Source organism: Pezoporus flaviventris, unplaced genomic scaffold (genome assembly GCF_033815535.1).
Source record: "Pezoporus flaviventris isolate CSIRO_AGI_PZ_B2104156 unplaced genomic scaffold, CSIRO_AGI_Pfla_v1 ptg000001l, whole genome shotgun sequence".
Taxonomy (NCBI): Eukaryota; Metazoa; Chordata; class Aves; order Psittaciformes; family Psittacidae; genus Pezoporus; species Pezoporus flaviventris.
The window spans coordinates 62744566-62764080 of record NW_026892549.1 but is presented as its reverse complement, the minus strand read 5'-3'; the positions used below and the strand labels follow the sequence as shown (position 1 = coordinate 62764080).

General features: G+C 44.8%; 1 protein-coding gene, 1 long non-coding RNA gene and 1 other non-coding gene across 3 annotated transcripts; 1 reads left to right on the top strand and 2 right to left on the bottom strand.

Annotated features, from left to right (window-relative positions):
• The first annotated feature begins 1519 nt into the window (after window positions 1-1519).
• On the top strand, window positions 1520-5769 carry LOC133273597 (uncharacterized). The gene is made up of 2 exons (XR_009744895.1): window positions 1520-1653; window positions 5515-5769. It is a non-coding gene; the product is annotated as an uncharacterized LOC133273597 (long non-coding RNA).
• Window positions 1733-1818, bottom strand: TRNAR-UCU (transfer RNA arginine (anticodon UCU)). The gene is given in 2 exon segments: window positions 1733-1768; window positions 1782-1818. It is a non-coding gene; the product is annotated as a tRNA-Arg (tRNA).
• An 8967-nt stretch (window positions 5770-14736) lies between the features above and the next one.
• LOC133273588 (protein BCAP-like) lies at window positions 14737-16634 on the bottom strand. The gene is made up of 3 exons (XM_061461933.1): window positions 16518-16634; window positions 16269-16431; window positions 14737-14912 (listed from the first exon to the last, which is right to left on the bottom strand). Exons 2-3 carry the CDS (start codon window positions 16416-16418, stop codon window positions 14775-14777), a joined length of 288 nt encoding a protein of 95 aa, XP_061317917.1. The 5' UTR covers window positions 16419-16431; window positions 16518-16634; the 3' UTR covers window positions 14737-14774.
• Between the last annotated feature and the right edge of the window lie 2881 nt (window positions 16635-19515).

Below are 19515 nucleotides of genomic sequence, written 5' to 3'. Positions count from 1 at the left end.
CTTTTCCCTGTTGTACTTTCATTTTTCCTTTGAGGATCTTTTCTCTCTGCCATCAACTCGGTCTCCTCGAAATTGAAGGTGTCTTCTTATCATTACTGTTTCCATGTGATAAAACTTTCTGATCTCTTTTTTTTTAACAAGTCCTGTCTTTATCACAGCGCCTTCCTAGGTAAGCGCTGCTGAGACTTGGGATCCTGACATAACACAGGCTGAAAGGGGCAACGAGAGCTTGTCGTGCCCAGTCTGCTGCTCAAGGCAGGGTGAGACCAGGCTGCTCAGGACTTTGTACAATCAGGTCTTGAAGGATGGAGTTCACATTAGAATCTGTTATACGGGCATCATTTCAGGATGCTGCCCCTGTGCTTACCTCTAGGAAACGGACTGCTCCTTGATCCTGCAGTTTTCTCTTGGATACAATCATTATTATTACTACAAGCCCTTAATGAACTAATGCGTTCCTAGAGTATTGATTGCATAAATACTGCTTGCAACATGCAAATGTGTATGTAAAAAATTCTGCCTTCAAATGTTTAATTAACTAGGAACTAAGCAAACTGTATGAAGCAAGCCTTAAATACAAAAAGTAGAAGGAGAATTTGGACTGCAGTACATTGTGGAAAGTGACTGAATGAGGAGGTACGTTTTATCTTGCTTTTTGGGGGGTTAGTGTAGATAGGTTGTGGGTTTGCTATTTATCTGCAAATTAGGATAAAGATTGATGTTTCTGTAAAGGGCTATATATCCATTATATGGCTAAATAGCATTTTTTTCAGTGGGTTACTGTGCTGCAAAACAGTGGTAGTTAATATTCCAGATGGCGTGTTTCATTTTCAATCATGGATTGAAATTTCTGTTACGGGTCCGTTTCAGTTATGGCTTTTTCCTTCATTGCTTTTAAATAAACATTATGACAGCTTGAGAAAACACCTTTAGTCACAAATACAGGTTGAAAATCAATTTATTAAAAACAAAGCAAAACAAAAGAAACAAAACCCAAACCGATTCATTTTTTTATTCATGAATGATTTCATTCAGATTCATTTATAATTGATTCAATCGTGAGTAAAATCAAGGAGGCTCGTGCAGTGCTGCTACTCTTCGGTGTCTTACCACTGTTTGATTTAATTGCTGATGCTAAAACGGCTCTTCATCTTCTACCACTAGGCACGTGTAAGTTAGGGAGTAAAGATGGTGTTCATTCCAGTGTTAAATGCTTCAGGTTTATCTACGCCTTGTTTTGTGGCTTGAAAAAAATAACCATAAACGTATCACGGACCTTCACTGCGGCACCTCGGGAAAGGCACAGCGCAGTTCCTCCCTGAAGGCCGTGCCGGAGACCCGGCGGCGCGGTTCGGAGGTACCGGTTCGGGGCTGTCGCCGTGGCGTGCTTCTGGTGTGTGTACGACCGCCATCAGGGGATGAGGAGACCGCTTCTCCCGCCCGCCCTCGGCCCCTCCGCCCGTCTCGCTGCCGGCGGAGCGCCTTGTGACGTCGCCGGGCCGCGCGGAGATCGGAGCGCAGGCGGCGGGTTCGTTTCCTCCGCCCGCTCTGTGACAGACACGCCGGGAGGCGGGACCGAAGAGCATCGCTGGAGAGAGGGAGGCAGCCGCCGGGAAGCGCCAGGCCGGTGGACAGGATTGCTCCGGCGGTGAGGTAAGAGACGGGATGTGAGGGGTAAAAGGGTCCCAGCAGAAAGGGGGGGGGGAACGAAGAAAACGTAAAAGAGAAGACACGACTCCGCCGGGACTCGAACCCGGAACCTTTGAATCCCTTCAACCCTCTAGAAGTCCAATGCGCTATCCATTGCGCCACGGAGCCACCTGTTGGAGTTTTTGCGCACCGCCCAGAGAGCCTGCGCGCGGCCGGACCTTCGCTGAGGGGAGCCATGTTTGACTCCGGAGAGGGGAACGGTTTCTCTTTATTCCTTTTATTTATTCCTTTATTTCGGGTTCTTTTTTAACAGTATGAATAGGATGAGGCTTATAAACCACGTCTGGATGCAGCCTCTGCGTGCCGCTGTGAGTGCTGCACCCGGCGGGGGGGGGTGTGGTGTCACAGCTTGCTGGTAGGTGCTCACCACAGGGATGCGTCCTTATTTCTTGTGAGAGACTTTCTGGTTTACGTTCATCGGTAAATCAATACAAAATACTTGTTGTCGTCTCACTTTGGCATTTTCGATATATATAATTATATTCCACAATTGCATTATATAGGGAACTGTTCCTTCAAACATCATGAATTCGCATAAGGATTTATTCCTCTATGCAAGATTTAATTCCTCCACAGGATTGAGTCTAGTTACAGAGATGAATGTGACAACGTTGCTGGATTAGATAAAATAATTTTGCCTTAACAAACAGGAACATTTCTCATACTGCAGTTATTTATAATGTGCTTTTAACAGCATTCCATTCCTGGAGTAAACGAGAACTTTCCAGGCAAAAAAACCCACCTTTCACTCACAGCATCAGAGATACGGAAACAACACTGCTTCAGTTCCAAAGTTATTTGAAACCCAATTATTGTAACATTGGTGATTTCCAGCACTGTAGGTTTTTAGGGATAGTCTAAAGAGGGGTGTGTATGTGTGTTAAGCAACAGCGTCTGAATTAAAGGAGCCTAGAAAGATGTGATATTTACAGGGCATTCCATGCACTGCAGTGTTTTGCTGGCTTTCCAGTGCCATCAACTCAAAAAATACTGTTTGGGAATCTGGAAGACATGCCATAGGTGACTGGTAAAACTGTGTCTATGCAATCTCTGCTAGACACTGCAACAACTTATATGAGTCAACGCGTAGAGAAATAAGATGTGGGAATCCCACCTGAAATTAGTGACTGCGAATAGTTTGGAGACACTAAAAAACACTTGGAAAGAATAAAAAGGAAAATCAGAGAAATAACATTCTATTACGTGACAATATTTTCAATGTGGGTGAAAACATTACAGTATTACTGGGGTCATTATTCTGAGTACTGTGAATGCCTATTCCTAAATCCATTAAAGAGAGCAATAACGGAACTGTATCTGTTCTAAAATCACAGTAAAACCCCCAGTGGATTCAGTGAAACAAGATTTTTTCCTTAAAAGCTGTAATTATGGTCTGAAACAAGTCTTTGTTTCTTTTAAATCAAGAGCAGGCATATTAGAAACCCAGAAGACAAGAGTATGAGGCAAGGTTCAGAGCAGGCCTGGTTGTATTTACAAGCTCTAGGTCCCCATGAGCTTACCACGACTGTTCCGTTATGAACAGAACTCTTCATAGTGCTCCTGGTTAAGGAATGCAAAGTGTGGAAACTTTGAGTTCTCAAGGCCTTGCACTGCATAAAAGAAACAGGACTTTCATTCTTAGCAACTGAGCTGATCTTCAGAATAGTTTTATGTTTATGCAATTGAAATAAACCACTTTAAGTAACTAAGACTCACTATAAGTATCTTACAGGTTGTGAATACCTGGGCACATTTACTGTAGGGTGAAGTGATTGTCAGTACCTTACCTGGTTTGCTAACATGGTACCTTTGAGCAGCACAACACTAAATGACTGCAGATAATGAAGAATCAGAGAGTGCTGTGAGAAGACTAGTTCTGAAGGTGTACAAGTGAAAAATCCCAACATTCACATCATTGTTATTTCCTCTCATACCCGTTTTGGTTAGTTGGTTTACACAGGCAGGTGAAGCCTGGCTGCTGGTTCTGTCTATGCAGGAAGACTGACTGGGGGAGCGTTTGGAAACTTTCTAGGGATACTTCAAATTAGTCAAGTCAGTTTCCTGTTTTATCCTGTAAATGTAGCCCGAAAGCGAAGTCTGCCTTTCCTTCTTGACAGCAGATGGAGCTGCTGCATGAGAAACAGGAGAGCTCTGGATTCGTAGTGCAGCAAGGGAAGGCACTCTGAACTGGTGGGGAAAATGCACAGGGCCTGAGGATACTGAAAAGAACTCCTTTAGGGAGGGTTTCATTTAGTAGCTTGCTGTTTTATTATTTATTTTCTTAATATGCTTCATGTTGTAGATGTTTCTGCATCTCTGTCCTTTCTTCAGTGGGGGCTATAATCTCCATGTGACTATCAGGGCACTGGAGAATTTTCCTCTTTATTTGTTGAGCTGCCAGCAGGGAGACTGTTGTTAAGAACCTCTTCCAATTATCCTGTTTATGGCTGTTGCTGGACTAATACATGTTCTGCTCTCTCAAATGTATTTGGGTAAGTAGGAGTAATTCCCAAAGGTAGTGTCTCGAGGAGTTAAGGGAACACAAGCTGTCATGATAAATCACTCCTTCAAGGGGTACAGCGTTAATTCTACATACAGTGTTAATTCTGTGTAGCTCTATGAACAGATGAGCTGTGAGATAAATACAGTCTTTGTATTGAACCCCTTTTCTCACGTTACATAAGTAATTTTTTAATAGTATTTCTTAATTACCTGGTGTACAATCCTTGGATCTTAGTTATTGTTTTTTGTGATGGTGCAGTCAGTGAAGAGCCTAGGGACTGGTTAGAATGGTATCACTTGCAGTTCATTTTTACTTGCTTAGATTCCTTCTAATATATTCTTATGGAATAAATGTAAAATTATATTTTCATCATTGATACTTACAATTTTATTATTTATTATACATTAGAAAATAATGTATTTATGTAACACATCTTAAAGAATTTAACTGGGTTCAGCTGTCACAGTAATTTTACTCTATCCTAGTAGCTGGTGCAGTGCTGTGGTTTGCCTTTAGCTTGAGAACAGTCCTGATAACAAACTGATGTTTTAGTTGTTGTTAAGTAATGCTTACTCTGATCAAGAACTTCTCAGTCTCATGCTCTCCCAGTGAGGAGGGGCACGGGAAGCCAGGAGGAAGCAGAGGCAGGACACCTGATCCAAACTAGCCAAAGGGGTATTCCATACTACAGCATGTCATGCCCACTATATAAACTGGGGGCAGTTACCTGAAAGGGCTAGATCATTGCTCGGGTCGAGCTGGGCATCAGTCGGCAGGTTGTTAGCAGTTGTATTCTCTTCCCTTGTTATTCCATTCATCATTATTATTATTGGTGGTAGCAGTAGTGATTTTATATTGTACCTTATCTCAAACCATGGGGTTTACATTCTTTCAGTTCCCCTCCCCATCCCTCTGGAAGCAGGGGGGAAGAAGGGGGAGACTGAGTGAGTGGCTGTGTGGTTCTGAGTTACCAGCTGGGCTTAAACCACGACAGTGGGCCTGAATAAGGCTTAAATATATCAGAATGTGGTGATTCTTTTGAGTGTTCTTTAGTCTTACTAACTCGAGGAAAATAGGATAATCACTCTCCACCTTTATTGTATTTGTGATTTTTAATGGTTTTCCTCTGTTGTAGAGGTAGACATACAAGCTGTCAGGATTCTTGAAACTTGGTAGTGTAAGAGTGAAAACAAGATACACCTGAATGCGCCGATGAGCTGTTAACTCTGGGCTCTCTGGTACGCAGGTCATTCCAAATGCTCAGTTTGTGTGCCTCAGCACTTTAATTCTTCCTTATATAGAGTGAAAACACCAGTTCCTGGAACAGTAGAACTGAAGCCACGGAGCAACAAATTCCAGCTCTCTCTCAAGGATCAATTCACCATCTTTCAAGGGTGTTGAGGGGCCTTGGTGCAGTGTTTGAATTCTTTTGGGAAAAAGCTGGCATCCTAGCCAATCTGCATTGCTGCAGGGAAGTTTCTTGCCCGGGTGTGGCACCAGTAGTGGAGTAGATGCACGTGGCTGGACATCCCAAATACAAAATTACTTTAGCACTATTCCAAAGTGATTTGTACTGTAAGAAAATTCTGGATATACTGCTGCTTCATTAGCTCTGTACTGTGTACTAGAAGATGAGAACGACTAGGGAAGAGAAACTGCAGCATGGAGTGCTACTTACATGACAGGCTTTTTCATTCAATCCTATCTAGTGCTGACAAGTGACTTATGTTTCTGCAGAACAGGGAATTCAGTCTTTATGTTTCTTAAATGTAGAAAGAAGAAATACCCTGTGGATTAGGAGTGGAGAGAGAGAACCAATTTAGTGATTGTTCCATTGGATGCAGCTTTCGGCACACTCGACAGATACCAGTGCATCACCTAATCCTTGGTGTTCTGAAGTGGTCTAGAAATGTGAAAAACCCATTGAGATTGGTCTGTCATCAAGGTAGGAGTGAAAAATTCATTCTTAAAGTGTATATATAGTTGTCATAGATACTGTGGCTTGTCCATAGAAACAGCCATGCTAATGAGCACCTGCAGTCCAACTGCGAGAAACAATAGGGGGAAAAGTTACCTTTCTTTTATAGAAAAAATAAAGGGCAACTTTTATCTCCCAAGAAGAAAATCTATAATGTGGAAGCTCAAATTTCTGCTTATAAAACTGCTGTTCAGAACACCTATGTCAATATATAATGTCTTTGCTGCCTTACTAGGTGTAGATAGCAGTTGGTTTATGCCGGTCTTTTTCATGAGCATGGAAAAAGGTTTCTTAGTTTCATGAATCAGTGATGGGCAGCTCTTCTGGGAGGAGGTTGGTTGGTTTTCCCTTCCCATGTTGGGGTTCCAGGCTTTTGGTTGTGCTCTGGATACAGACAGACCTGTATTAATGATGCCCTAAACTTCACTTGGAAGGTCAGGATGGCCGTGCATGTTACAGGTTCCTAGAATCTGTTTGTCAAACCCATTCCATCACGTCTGTTCAGGCATCAAATGAAACTGGTTTCATCTTGAAACAAAAGACAAAAAGAAAGGGAAAAGAAATTGCTTTTCCTGGCGGAAGGAGCTCTGATGCTGTAGTGCCCAAGCCCATTCCCCACTCTGCTTGTCCACAAACTAACATCCTTCTTACCTGCCCTTCCCTCGTTCTGGGAAACAAATGGCATCCACACATGGTGCCAAATAGAACACCAAAAATAGAACAGAACTGGAAAAACCAGGTCAGTGCTGTCCAGACAAAACTCAGACTGCTGAGACTGGTTTACTTGGGTAGAAATGGGGAACTCCACCTCCATGACTGAGCCAGTTTTCTGCTTTAAAATAGCTTTAGAGTTTGGCACAAATCAAAGCTGTTTTTTTTAATCTTGATAATAGAAAGTTTGGGAAATGCTGCTCTGGAAAAAGTCACTCCACAGAGGCAACTGAAGAGATGTATGTAACCAAATAGACCATTTCCTTAGACCGAGCTGTTGAGTGCAAGCAGATGCTAAGCCCCATTTGACTAATTTTAATTGGGGTGACTCATGACAAGGTGAGTTCTGTGAATAAGCCTTTATTTAGTTACTTCATTGTGGTGTTCTACTGCAGGAATGTATTGGCATAAAAGCAACAGCTCTAAAACCTGCTGTGCCAGAAGTTGCCAGTGTGACAGACTCTGCAGAACACTGACAGATAATGAAGTATCTCCAGAGGAGGTGATGAGCAGATGGATTTGGGAAGGCAGTGGTTAAAAAGAAAGGCATGTGTGTGAGAGGCTTCTTAAAACTCAGCTGCGGTCTCACGTATTGCAACAGGACTTCTGGAAAGCCAGGAGCTGCTAGCACATTGTTTTGGAGCTTAGGAGGGAATTAAAGGCCAAGGTCAAATCTGCACATGGACATTCTTTCCTTGTTTTAACCCACAAATGCCAACCAGGTCATTAAAACATTTAAAGTAGGGTTTTGTTTTATTGGAACCGTTGTATTTACAACAGTCGTGAGCAGGGAACGTGGAAAGGCTGTTTGAGGTCACTGCTTCAGTGTTAACAGAAATCTCCTCGTGCTCAGGGTGTCGCCTCTGAAGCGCTGGGGTGCATCCTGCTGGTGGGATGGAAGGTGGCTCTGAGGGGCAGTAGTAATCCCTGTGTACACCATGTGTATTCTTGTCCCTGAGGCTGGTACACAGCGTAGTGACCCAGCTGAGACACTCGGTACAGAGGAGCAGCCCCTCCGCTGGGACCTGTTCCGACTCTTGTGTCCATCACTGTCCCCCGAGCGCACTCTCAAAAGAACTGAGAGCACGTGAAGCCCAAAATAGCCCCAGGTACAAACACGGCTGTATTCCAGCTATTCCCACCCCTGCCTTTCTTTTCCTTGCCGCTGGACTGATAGCAGGTTATCACGGCTCCAAACATAGCTTGTACTTCAGCATGACTTGGAGGACTTTGACAGCTCAACTGGACACGTGCAGTGATAACCCATTTCCAGTGCTCCTAGAAAACTTCAGTCCCTTCCCTGAGGTGCTCAGTCCATTCCTCTACGAGTTAACAGCAGCAAGAGGAATCTGTTTTCTGTTTGAACCAGAGCAAGGGAAAAAGCTCTGGTAAGAAGCTTAATGTTCAGTGTGAAAGTCTCCCAATTCTCAGCTGCTCCTCAGTGTTCTGAGGCTGAAGGAGAACTTTGTCAGGAGAAGGGAGAAGGCTTTTTCTGCAGGCTTTAACCCCACCGGGCAAACAATGGGTACAAGAAGCACTTATTTGCTGCCTGTTGGATTGTCAGCTGGGGCCTTGTTTCCAGCAGTGCTTGAGAAGTGGACAGGGAGAACCTGGCAGAGGGAAGCACAGGCTGAATGGAAGATGGGGGGGTTCAGGGGGAGAGCTGCTTCTGCCCCTCCTGCCAGACCTCACTGAGCTGCTCAAACTGGTGCTTTTCATTGTTAGCAAAGAGAAGATTTAACAAATGTCATGTGCCTTTTTCCTTCAAATCTGGGTGAAACCTGGATTCAAACAGGGTGGAGGTGAACGAGACGTTTAGGAAAGTCCGGATTGGGACATGCCGATTATGCCCTTTTTTGCCACTTGGGGCCAACCCTTTTCAGGCACATGAAACATAAACCCAGCCCCACAGATGCAGAATTAACACTGTAGAGATGGCTCACAGGGGATCAGGGGTCCTGGAGTGTCCCGGGGCTGGGACCCAGCCCACACCTGCTCCTTGGGGATGGTGGGCACAGGGCAATGTTTCCCATGGCAGCGAGGAGCCAGCTGGGGCCTGACTGCTCCCACAGCCCCAGGACCAGTCCCTAAGCCTGCTTCTGGGTAAAGCCTCTCTGGAGAGCACCATCAGGTGTCCCAGGAATCAGCTCCTGAAGTGTGAAGGTCCAGAGCGTGGTGCTAAGCCTCAGGTGCCCAGACCGAAAGCTGGTGCTGATGTTGTGCCTCAGGAATACAGACCAAGTCCTGCCTTTTACTGCTCAGCACCAGAAACTGAGTCCTACACTTTGGGTGGCTCCAAACCACACTCCCTTCGCCAGTTTTGGGTCTCACAGAAAGAGAACAGGTCCTGAGTTTGGGGAGCTTGGCCCCAGACTCCTTGGCCAGCTCTAACACAGAAAAAAAACCCCACTAAGTACTGCATTATGAGGGCTCATATGGCCAGATTTAGGGCTGAGAGAGACTAAATCCTGTGATTTGTGGGCCAGGTTCAGGGCTCAGAAACAGACCAAGTGCTGTGTTTCTGGAGTGTGAACCCTGGGTCACTCAGACAGTTTTAGGGCTCACACAAAAAAACCACTAAGTGCTGTGTTTGGAGGGTTCAAACCCAGCTCATTTGGCCAGATTTAGGGCTCAGAAACAAAGTCCTGCATTTTGGGGGCCAGGTGTGAGGCTCATGAACAGAGACCAAGTGCTGCACTGGGGGCCTCAGAACTGGGCTCAGGGGGTCAGTGTTTTATCTGAGCAACAGAGACTAAGTCCACTGCATTTTGGGGCACACAGCCTGAATGCTGTGGTCTGGGGGGTTGAAAAACAGGCTCCTGGGGCTGCTCTTAAGGCTGAGAAATGGAGACCAAGTGCTGGGTTTTGGAGCCTGGGGAAAGGATGATGTGGCCCATCCTAGGGCTCGGAAACTGAGACCAAGTGCTGCATTGTGGGTGCTCGGCACCAGGGTCCCTCAGCCCGTTTTGGGGCTCCCGGGGAGAGCCCAAAGCTGCGTTTGGGGGGGCTTGAAACGGAACTGAACTGAACGCATGAGACGGTCTCTAGGGCGAAAGGAGCTTTTCGCACTGTGCTTGGGGCCAACTCTTTGTTTACTCTTTGTTGCTCCAGGGCTGGGCATGAGCAGTTCTGACAGCTCCTGTTCATCTGCATCGTGACAGGGATTGGTTTAGGACATGGCCACAAGCCAGGCTCAGTTCAGCAAGCGCAAGCTGTAACTGCCTGGGGCTGGAGATGGACACGAGCTGCAGCCACGATGGAACTACAGCCATCCAGGAGCTGGGCCTGAAAAACAGGAGGGCAGAAACAGACCTGAGGCTGCAATGGGGCCCGAGCCATGAATGAGCTGGAGCTGTCGTGGGGACAGAAACCGCTGCCCTGGAGCTGCGAATGAGCTGCAGCCACAACAGCCAGGAGCTGAACCCAGAGCCAGAACCAAACTGGAGATGTCCAGGAGCTGTGGCTGAACCAACACCAAAACCAACCAAATCCAAACCCCAAAATAAACCAAACCAACCCAAAATCAAACCAGCAAACCCAAACCAAAGGGAACCTCAGAATACCCCCACGCACACCAAGGAAGGGGGGCCCAAGCCCCCAACCGGGAGCTGTGTCAGAGCTGCTTCTTGGGGCTTCACACCCCACACCCTGCATGTGGGGCTCCCCTGTGCAGGGACAGACGTGGCCCAGTGAGCTCCTGGCAGTGGTGGAGCTCAGACTGGTCAGAGCTGTCTGTGAGCTGGAGCTGAATCCAGAGCAGGAACCGGCCGGAGCTGCAAATGAACAGGAGCTGGGCCTGAACGAGATGGGGACCTGACCCAATACAAACGCAGCCTGAACCCGAGTCAAACAAGCAACAGCAAGCACAGCAAAACAAACCCCAAACCCAACCCCGAAGCAAAACGGGCCAAATCCCCAAGCTCTGGCCGTGCCCACGTCATCCCCAGCACAGGCAGAGCGGCTGCTGCTGGATTCCACGCAGCTCCCGTCGCGGCTGCGGCTCCTCCGCCCGTCCTTGTGTCCGTACCTGTGCAGGGACCGGACCCGGCTCAGCAGCTCCCGGCAGCGCGCCCCTGCCCCAAGAGACCCGGAGCTGATCCCCGGCCCCAGCAGTGCCGGCACCCGAAGGGCGGGACGGGGGTTCCGGCCCCTCGCAGAGGAAGGGCAGGAGGAGGATGGCGCCCCCTAGCGGAGGAAGGGCAGGGCAATGATGGCGCCCCCTAGCGGAGGAAGGGCAGGGCAATGATGGCGCCCCCTAGCGGAGGAAGGGCAGGGCAGCGGTGGCGCCCCCTAGCGGAGGAAGGGCAGGGCAGCGCAGCGGTGCCTGCCGCTGTGCTCAGCGCAATGGAGGGGGGCTGTGAGCAGGGAGGCGCTGAGGGAACATCGCACCATTCCAGGCACATGGAATAGGGCAGAGCAAGGTGAGTGTTCTCTGGGGGAACGACACGTCCCGTGAGCCAGGGTCTCTGTGGGCAAGGCGCTCATGTGTGAGGGGATGACTTTTATCGTGAGCCAGGTTCCTGCCCGCAGCAGTGCAGGGACTGCACGTCTTTGTATCGGTCATCAATGGAAAGCATTGAGTTGTCCACGATGAGCTTTTAGGAACATTTCATGGATTCAGCACTTGGTGTCTGGACTCTTTTCTTCATATCTGATGACTTCAGAAAGGTTTTGCTATTTTCACAGGAGCACAAACAGAGCTAAATAAACACAAACATGGTTCTGTGCGTGTGTGAAATGCAAAAGCCCCCAAATTCAACAGAAATATTTTCTACTGTGTGTCATAGGTATGAAACACTTTTATCTTTCAAAGTGCCCGCAAAGCAGCTCATTAACACAGATCAGTATTTGTCAGGATGGGTAAGTATTGCAAAGAAAGAAAAACACATCAACATCCGACACATTATAACTACCAATGAAATGCTACATTTAACGAACAGGAAGTGTCTGTGCGTGAACTAACTTACATTTCCAGTCAAAACCCAGATAAATACACATTCTAAATGGCTTATTTTGAACTGAAAGTACTACTTTTTGACAAACGTCTCCCACCATGTGCCTATAAATCAATGACTTTCTCAATGAGAACTGGGTTTTGTATTAGCCCTGTGTCGGCTGAACAGTTACATGGGTGCAACCTGAGAGTTAAGTCAGTCTGACTTCAGTGACAGCAGCTCTTGTACACAAACACTTCCATACCTGACTGCAGCTGTGCCCGTGAAGGGCTCCATTAGCACATTCAGAGCTCAAACTCCATCTGTATCTGAAATACTTTCCAACTTCTATTTGTAGAATATCACTCCGGTGCACTCCAGACCATAATGGGATGTGTGGGAAAAAGGCTGGATGGGACAGCCTTGTGATGGCTTCCATCTCCTGCAGAGCAGCCGTGCGTGCTGCACTGGTGCGGAACTACAGTAAAAGAAAGGAAGGGAACCGAAGGCTCCTTAAATCCTTGTCTCTCTTAACAGGACAGGTGTCATTGTCTTGGGCAACCAGATTTCTACAGTCACAGAAGTGTGAGGTCTGATGAATATCATCTAATTATTAACAACTAAAACAGGCAAAGTCCTGTGTAACCCACCCATGGCTGTTCTTTTCCCCAGCATGAACTGAAGGGCAATCTGTGCTCCCCTGTATTTACCGTGGGCTAAAGGATACGCGTAAGGTTTTAGAGCACAGGACCTAACACACAGTGAATGCACAGAGCTCTGCACAGCCCTGTGTGCACAGCCTGCACTTATACACCTATCGCTGCTGTCCTGCAGTCTGCCCTGCCCGCAGCAAGGCCGAGAGCCAAACCTTGGGAATCCAATCCAGAATTCAGCCAAACATGATGGCGTAGGAAGCTCTCAGGAACTGCACGTAATTCTGCATGCTCCGGCTCTTGTTCTCCGACTTCTGCAGGCTGTTCTCCAGCTCCTTCAAATGTACTTCATGCTGCTTTTTGTTCTAGAGGAAAACACAAAGAGAAATGCAATGAGCTTAGAAGTAAACCACAAATCAATCAGGAATCGGGTAAGGCGGCTGGTACCTGATTGTTGGAAGTGTCATTTACCTGGGACAGGTTTCAGAGGCTCCACAAAACTGAAGGGTTCCAAAAAGGCCACAAAATGTCAAGGCTTTGTTTATGTTCAGTCAGGACCGAAGTGATTGTGTTTGGTTGAGCTGATAATCAGGATAAGGCCTGGGAATGGAAGAGCTCATTGCCCGAATTCTTCCCATGAGAGATTTGTGGCAGCTTAAATCTGTCCTGGGCTCAACACTCTCTCTCATCTTGATTTGTCAATAAACATCTGCTATTGCTATTCGATGTGGTTTGTGATGCCTGTAGTTCCTTATATAAAAAAGATGGCTGATAGCAATCCTACCTGCTCACCAGTTCCACCCCTGGTGCACGTCATAGGTTATATGTTATGTATATGCTATGTACATGCTGCAGATACCCAGGTATTTACTGCTTTGTCTATTACAGATTCCAGGTGCTGATCGGTTAAAATAAATTCATTCTAAAAAACTGGAATTACAGCCTCAGATTTCGGTCCAGCCTTAGCTGGTCAGGAACTGAATGAAGTTACCCTCACAGCCCTGTTTTTCCCAGTTTCACTACAACAACAGGAATAAAACCGTTTCCTCGTTTTCCAGAAGGCATCCTCAGTTACGTGTAAATGTCATTGGAACAGATAGCGTTTAATTAATTCAGAGCAGCTCTCTCAAACGTTTATATTTTACCTGTGAACTTCAAATGGAAACCACTTGAAAACATCCTGGGAGTTTTTCTGGGACCAAATACAAGACAGTTTCTTTTCTGTTTTACTTCAACACAGCAAGAATTTCCTATGCAAAACTGTAATAGAATAAGCCACCAGCCAATGTCTGATCTTGTTTTAAGAACACTTTTGTCTTAGGGTAAAAGCAGACGTGAAGTTGCACTTGATACAGATCAAAACTGATGAAAGCACGCTGAATTCAGAACCACGTCTCTGAGGTCTTATTCAATCTTGAATAAATTCAAGCCAACCAAATGCAAATTCTAACCTTGAATGCTGCGAGTCAGAATACACAACACTGGTTTTGGAAGTCTAGGAGAGTGATAGGAAACCTTTCCAGTGTCTTCTCTATTAACTTCAGATGTCTTTGTAGCTTATTATTACTGATCACAGGACAAACCTCTGACTGAGTCAAAGCCCAGGATTTGCCAGCACTGGTCTGGAGAATTCAGCTGTGTGTGGTATTTTATTAATAGAAAATGTGCTGAAATTTTCTGGCTTAGATAAAACAACGGAACAGATTCCTTTGTTTATCTGCAGAGAACATTGCTCACCCCAAATCCTTCTCAGACTGTGGCTTTGCTGAAGAGGTAAGGAACAACAGAATCCCGGGCATTTAAAGGCCTGATGCTTTGAAAAATGAGAACATCTCTTTTGTTACCAACTCTGTTTCTGTGCAACATCAGTACAGAAGATGAAAGCTGCTCACAAATTCCAGTGAGATCTGAATCTTGTCATCAAATCAGGAACAACTAAAAAGATGCCACTATGTCATTATGGAACCGTCATGCATTTACTAAAATCCAGGTGTGTTCACTCAGCATGAGAAGGAAATTACAGCTTCATACATATTCTTTGATTTTTGCCTTGCTGGGAAAACTGGATTGAATAAGAGCTGTAAACTCAATATTGCTCGAGCGATTTAGTTAGACTGGCCGTCTTTTAAGTCTATTAGAAATGTCAATACACAAAGTCTATTGTCAAATGGAATTCATTTGCTGTTCCCAAAAGCGTGTATCAATTTCAGCAGCAGCGTGTGTTTCAGTAAAAGGAACTCCGATTGTAAGTGCTGATGTAGTAATTCCTGAAGTCATAAGCAGTGTTATTTACTCACGTGGTGAAATATGCAGTGGAGTTGGTTTTTCCTTTCTTGCCCCTCTCTCACTTCAGCCTCAAGAAACAGCATCTTTGTCTGAAGGGCTTGTTCTCTGCATGACATCTTTTCCAGTTCTTCAGCCACCTGTAAGGGTAATGAGAGAGAAATGAGGTACATTTACTTTCACTTCAAACCCAAAGCAAAGTATGTTCTTATACCTCAGCATTAACAGCTCCACTGCCTGTCCTGTCAGCTAATAGAATTGTAGAATAGTTTGGGTTGGAAAGGACCTTAAGATCATTCAGTTCCAGCCCTGCTGTGGGAAGGGACGCCTCACCCTAGACCATGTCACCCAGGACTCCGTCCAACCTGGCCTTGAACACTGCCAGGGATGGGGCATTTACCACTTCTCTGGGCACCTTGTGCCAGCGCCTCAGCACCCTCACAGGGAAGAACTTCTGCCTTTATATCCAACCTGAACTTCCCCTGTTTCAGTCTGAGCCCATCACCCCTTGTCCTATCACTGCAGTCCCTGATGAGGAGTCCCTCTCCAGCATCCTTGACACTGGAAGCTGCTCTGAGGTCTCCATCAGCTTCCCTTCTTCAGGCTGAACAGCCCCAGTGTTCTCAGCCTGTCTTCATATGCAAAGTGCTCCAGCCCCTGCTCATCCTTGTGGGCCCCTCTGGACTTGCTCCAACAGCTCCACGTCCTTCTCATGTTGAGGACACCAGCACTGCACACAGTGTTGCAAGGGGGGAGTTATTTCCCATGCACAGAAGGAACTAAACAAACCTTGGAAACTTTCTAGCGAAATCTGAAAGAAATTCCAATTTGGATAAAAACGTGAGGAGGGAGCAGCTGTTACTTTTGTAACTCATTTGTAAGTTAAGCCAAAGCTGTTGTTTTTTTCAAACCCAAACCAATATCCTCAGTACCGAGGAAATTCAGGTTTATTTCAACACGATTAATCTGGGAAAGAAATCACAATTTCATACCTATTTTCTTATTAAACAAATAACTGCAATCTCATTTCTCTCCCATTTGATTTACTGGGTGCATCCTTCCTACAGATAACAAATTTCTGCTTAATACTGAAAGTGTGCAAAGCCTTCCTCTAAAACGAAACCCTCCCATTGAAGTTCTCGTGGGCTGCCTTTTTCAAACAAAATAACAAAAAAATAAGGTTTGGTTCAGAGGCTTTTCTATGGGATTCAATATTGGGTGGTTGAAGCATTTTGATTTGTCTTCAAATAAAATGATAGGGAACTGTCTGTCCTCTGAACTTTGTCATTCATTTCAACAGGATCCGAATCCCACAGAGAAACTGAACTGTGCAATCCATATTTAAACATGCCCAAATTCCCAGTCACTTTTTAGTACTGCTCCCTTCACGTAAAACAATCTTGTCCCATCTCTTCTTCTCAAGCACGTTTGGTTTTAATGCTGTTTTTAACTAACAATGGCAAACAGGCTGAGGAGATGTATTAAATCATCAATACCATTTTTCTCCCTTCTTCCAAAGCCGATTCCAGTTGTCTGGTTAATCCATTATATTCTGCAATTTTCTCTTCAAGCTGCAATTGACTGCACTGCAGACTCTCATCTTCCTTTTTGAGCTGACAAGCAAGTTCTTTATTTTCAATCTCCATCTTTTCTAATTGCCTTTATGCAGAACAGATCAATGCATTGTAATTCACTACAGCAGACACTTGTAGGAATTAACTGCAGTCAGATTTTTAAGCAGTTACCTTTTAAGATCTTCGTATTTCTTCTCAATGTTACAGTTTTCTTCTTCTAAGGAGTGACTGCCCGCAGAAGTTGCGCTGTATTCCTCCTGTGAAAGTGACAATTCATTTCTAGTTGGAGACCTACAATAAGCTTGCCTGTTAAACTCCACCTGAACAATTCAGCTGTAATTCCGAGTAAACACTATGTTATATTTGAGTAAAGGTGATATTGTATTTAAAACAAATAAAATGCCACCAAAGTAGCAGACTAAAACTTTATGTGAACACTTTTAAGGCTGAAACCCTGCTGTGTAACAAAGGGAAGCCTGAACAAAACCCACATGCTGCTCATGTGGCCTTGAGTATGAGGAGCTCGTCCACCTCCTTGTGAACTTTGACTCCTAAGTTTTAGATTCCGGCAAAAATCAGTTCCCTCACACTACAGTCATTGGAAGCATAAAACTAATAGTGTATATTTCTATACAGTGTAGGACTGGCAGAGAATGTCAGAAAGTGCTGAATATCAGAAAAGACAATCAGATTCATCTCACAAGTTGAAGAAAGCAAGAAGTCAAACCGTGTTCCCTTGCCCAGCATCCGGACTGACAAACTTTGACGTATTTCCTTTTAAATCTCATTAACAGCAGCGATGGCTGCTCTTGCTAGCACACAGCGACAAAAAATGAACAACAAACGCCCGCATCAACAGCCTGCTGGCACCTCCATCATTCACTGGACTACCACAAGCAGTTCCATCCAGTAATCTGAGCTAATCTGTGTGATTTTGTCCATGTGAATCGCAGGCTGTTAAACCAGCAGACTAGGAGTAGCAGAGATGTCCAGCAGAGGGGCAGGAAATTGATGTCCTGCTTTAGCTGAACCTGGAAGAGATTTTCTGCACAGGGTCCTGTTACTTCAAAAGGAATCTTGCTAAATTCTGGTCATAGCATCATGGGTCAGAATCTCTGAAGGGCATCACCAAGATGTAATGCTGGAATTTAACTACTCTTCCATCAGACTTGTGATCATATTCCCAAATCCTTAGCTATACTTAATAATAACTTTTTTGCATCTATTCAGGAAAACATGTAGTTAGATTAAAATTACATGCATCATTTTGTAGATGCGCATCAAAATTAATTGTTGCCTAAGTCTTTTGCTAGGCAAAGATGGATTTATGAGATTATGAGCATTCCTGGAAGAAGTATTTAAAATAATACAAACACGAACCAAATCTGGTGCTGTGAACATCATCTTGACAAGAAATCTAAAACAAAATCAAAAGCTGATTTCTTTTATAAGCATATAAAGTCTATGGGGACACAGATCCTCACTGCTCTTCAGCTGGAGTTTTCCCACTGACACAGCAAGAAGATTAAATCCCTTTCCCACCCCACTGATTCAAACGCCTTTGTCATTCTGCTAGAAGAGTATTCCCCCAAATTGAGCCCTGCCATCGAAACCAGTGTCACAGGAAAAAAAAGCTGAGGAATATTCATACTGGGGCTTAAGGGCAAACACAAGCAGTAATGCTGACATACTGCTAAAATAGGTACGATCCTGTTAAAGCATAATTTATAACATATTTTATCAAGCAACACAATGTAATCATTAAAATGTTAAAGTTATCCATCATCAGCAATATAATTTATGACTATTTGTCTGAGCAAATACTGTCTGGCTTATAAATTAGTCATTAAAACCAAAATGACCGTGGAATTAAATTATTGCGCCAGATACAAACATTAACTAGGCTTGCACATTTATTTTTAGGGAAGAATTCTGCAACACATCTCAGGCCATAAGTATTCAAAAGGATCAAGAATATACGCACTGAAAAGATACAGAATCTATTTAAATATTTCTTGAAGTAATAAAGCAGAAAGTTTGAAAATTGAAATAGGATAAAATGCATCAGCAAATACAACAAACCTACGAATATTCTTTGAGGTCCGATTTGTATCTTCATTGCTAGTTTAAACAAGTCACTGAAACCATTAATATTTACAGGTAAATGGGTGCACTGAGAAAGGCACTCAGAGCAGTGCTAGGAAATATTCTGGAAGCTATTGATCCATTACCCAATTAATTTCCAATATTTAATAAATGGCTTTAAGTGGACAGAGGGTAGGTTTAGTTCAGACATTAGGCAGTTCTTCCCTGTGAGGGTGGTGAGGTGCTGGCACAGGGTGCCCAGAGAAGCTGTGGCTGCCCCATCCTGTTGAACATAGACTATAGAAAGTGTGGTTATTTGTATCTGGATAGATACTGTGCAATTAGAAGACTACTTGATTGACTCGAGTCTGCTGCTGACAAAAGCCCACTCGTTCCTGTGTATTACAAGGTTCTGAAACTGAGTAGCAATGACTTTTATCCTGCAAAATGCATTACAGAACCAAGAAGGAATCCAGCACAGCTTCATACAGAAACTCCTTCTGAGTTGCCACATAACTAGTGATCCAAGCTAAGCTTGTAATCACATTCTTATCACTACATGCCTTTCAGCAGCAGCCCTCTCATAGCAGAGAGCTGAGCCTGCTAGAAATAGATTAGCTAAGCTGTTTGCTGCCATATCTAACATATATATGATACATACACTGAGCAACCTGGGCTAGTAATTTTGTCTGTAATGCCAGCAGGGCTGGCAAAAAACAAGCAGAACAGTATCAGCCTATATTTACACATGTGAAGAATAATGTGGTTTTAAACAGTGCTATAAAGTGAAAGCAGCTTATTCCAGTATTCGCTGTTGCATGTTCATTTGTATAAGCAGACAACACAAGTGCTATGTTCTCTCACAGGGCGCTGTGCAAAGCGCCTGTGCAAAGGTTTTTATCTACTTTAAATAGCTGGGTACCTTTTCCTGCCACAGATGATAGGGAGCAAAGCAGAGCAAGGGAATCAGGAGCATCATTAGGAGCACATTACAGAAACCTGCTTAGAAGATAAGCCAGGGAATTTAGGTACATAGGTAAAGCCTTCCCTTCCTTACACTGCTTCCCTGGGTAGCTGGCTCCAC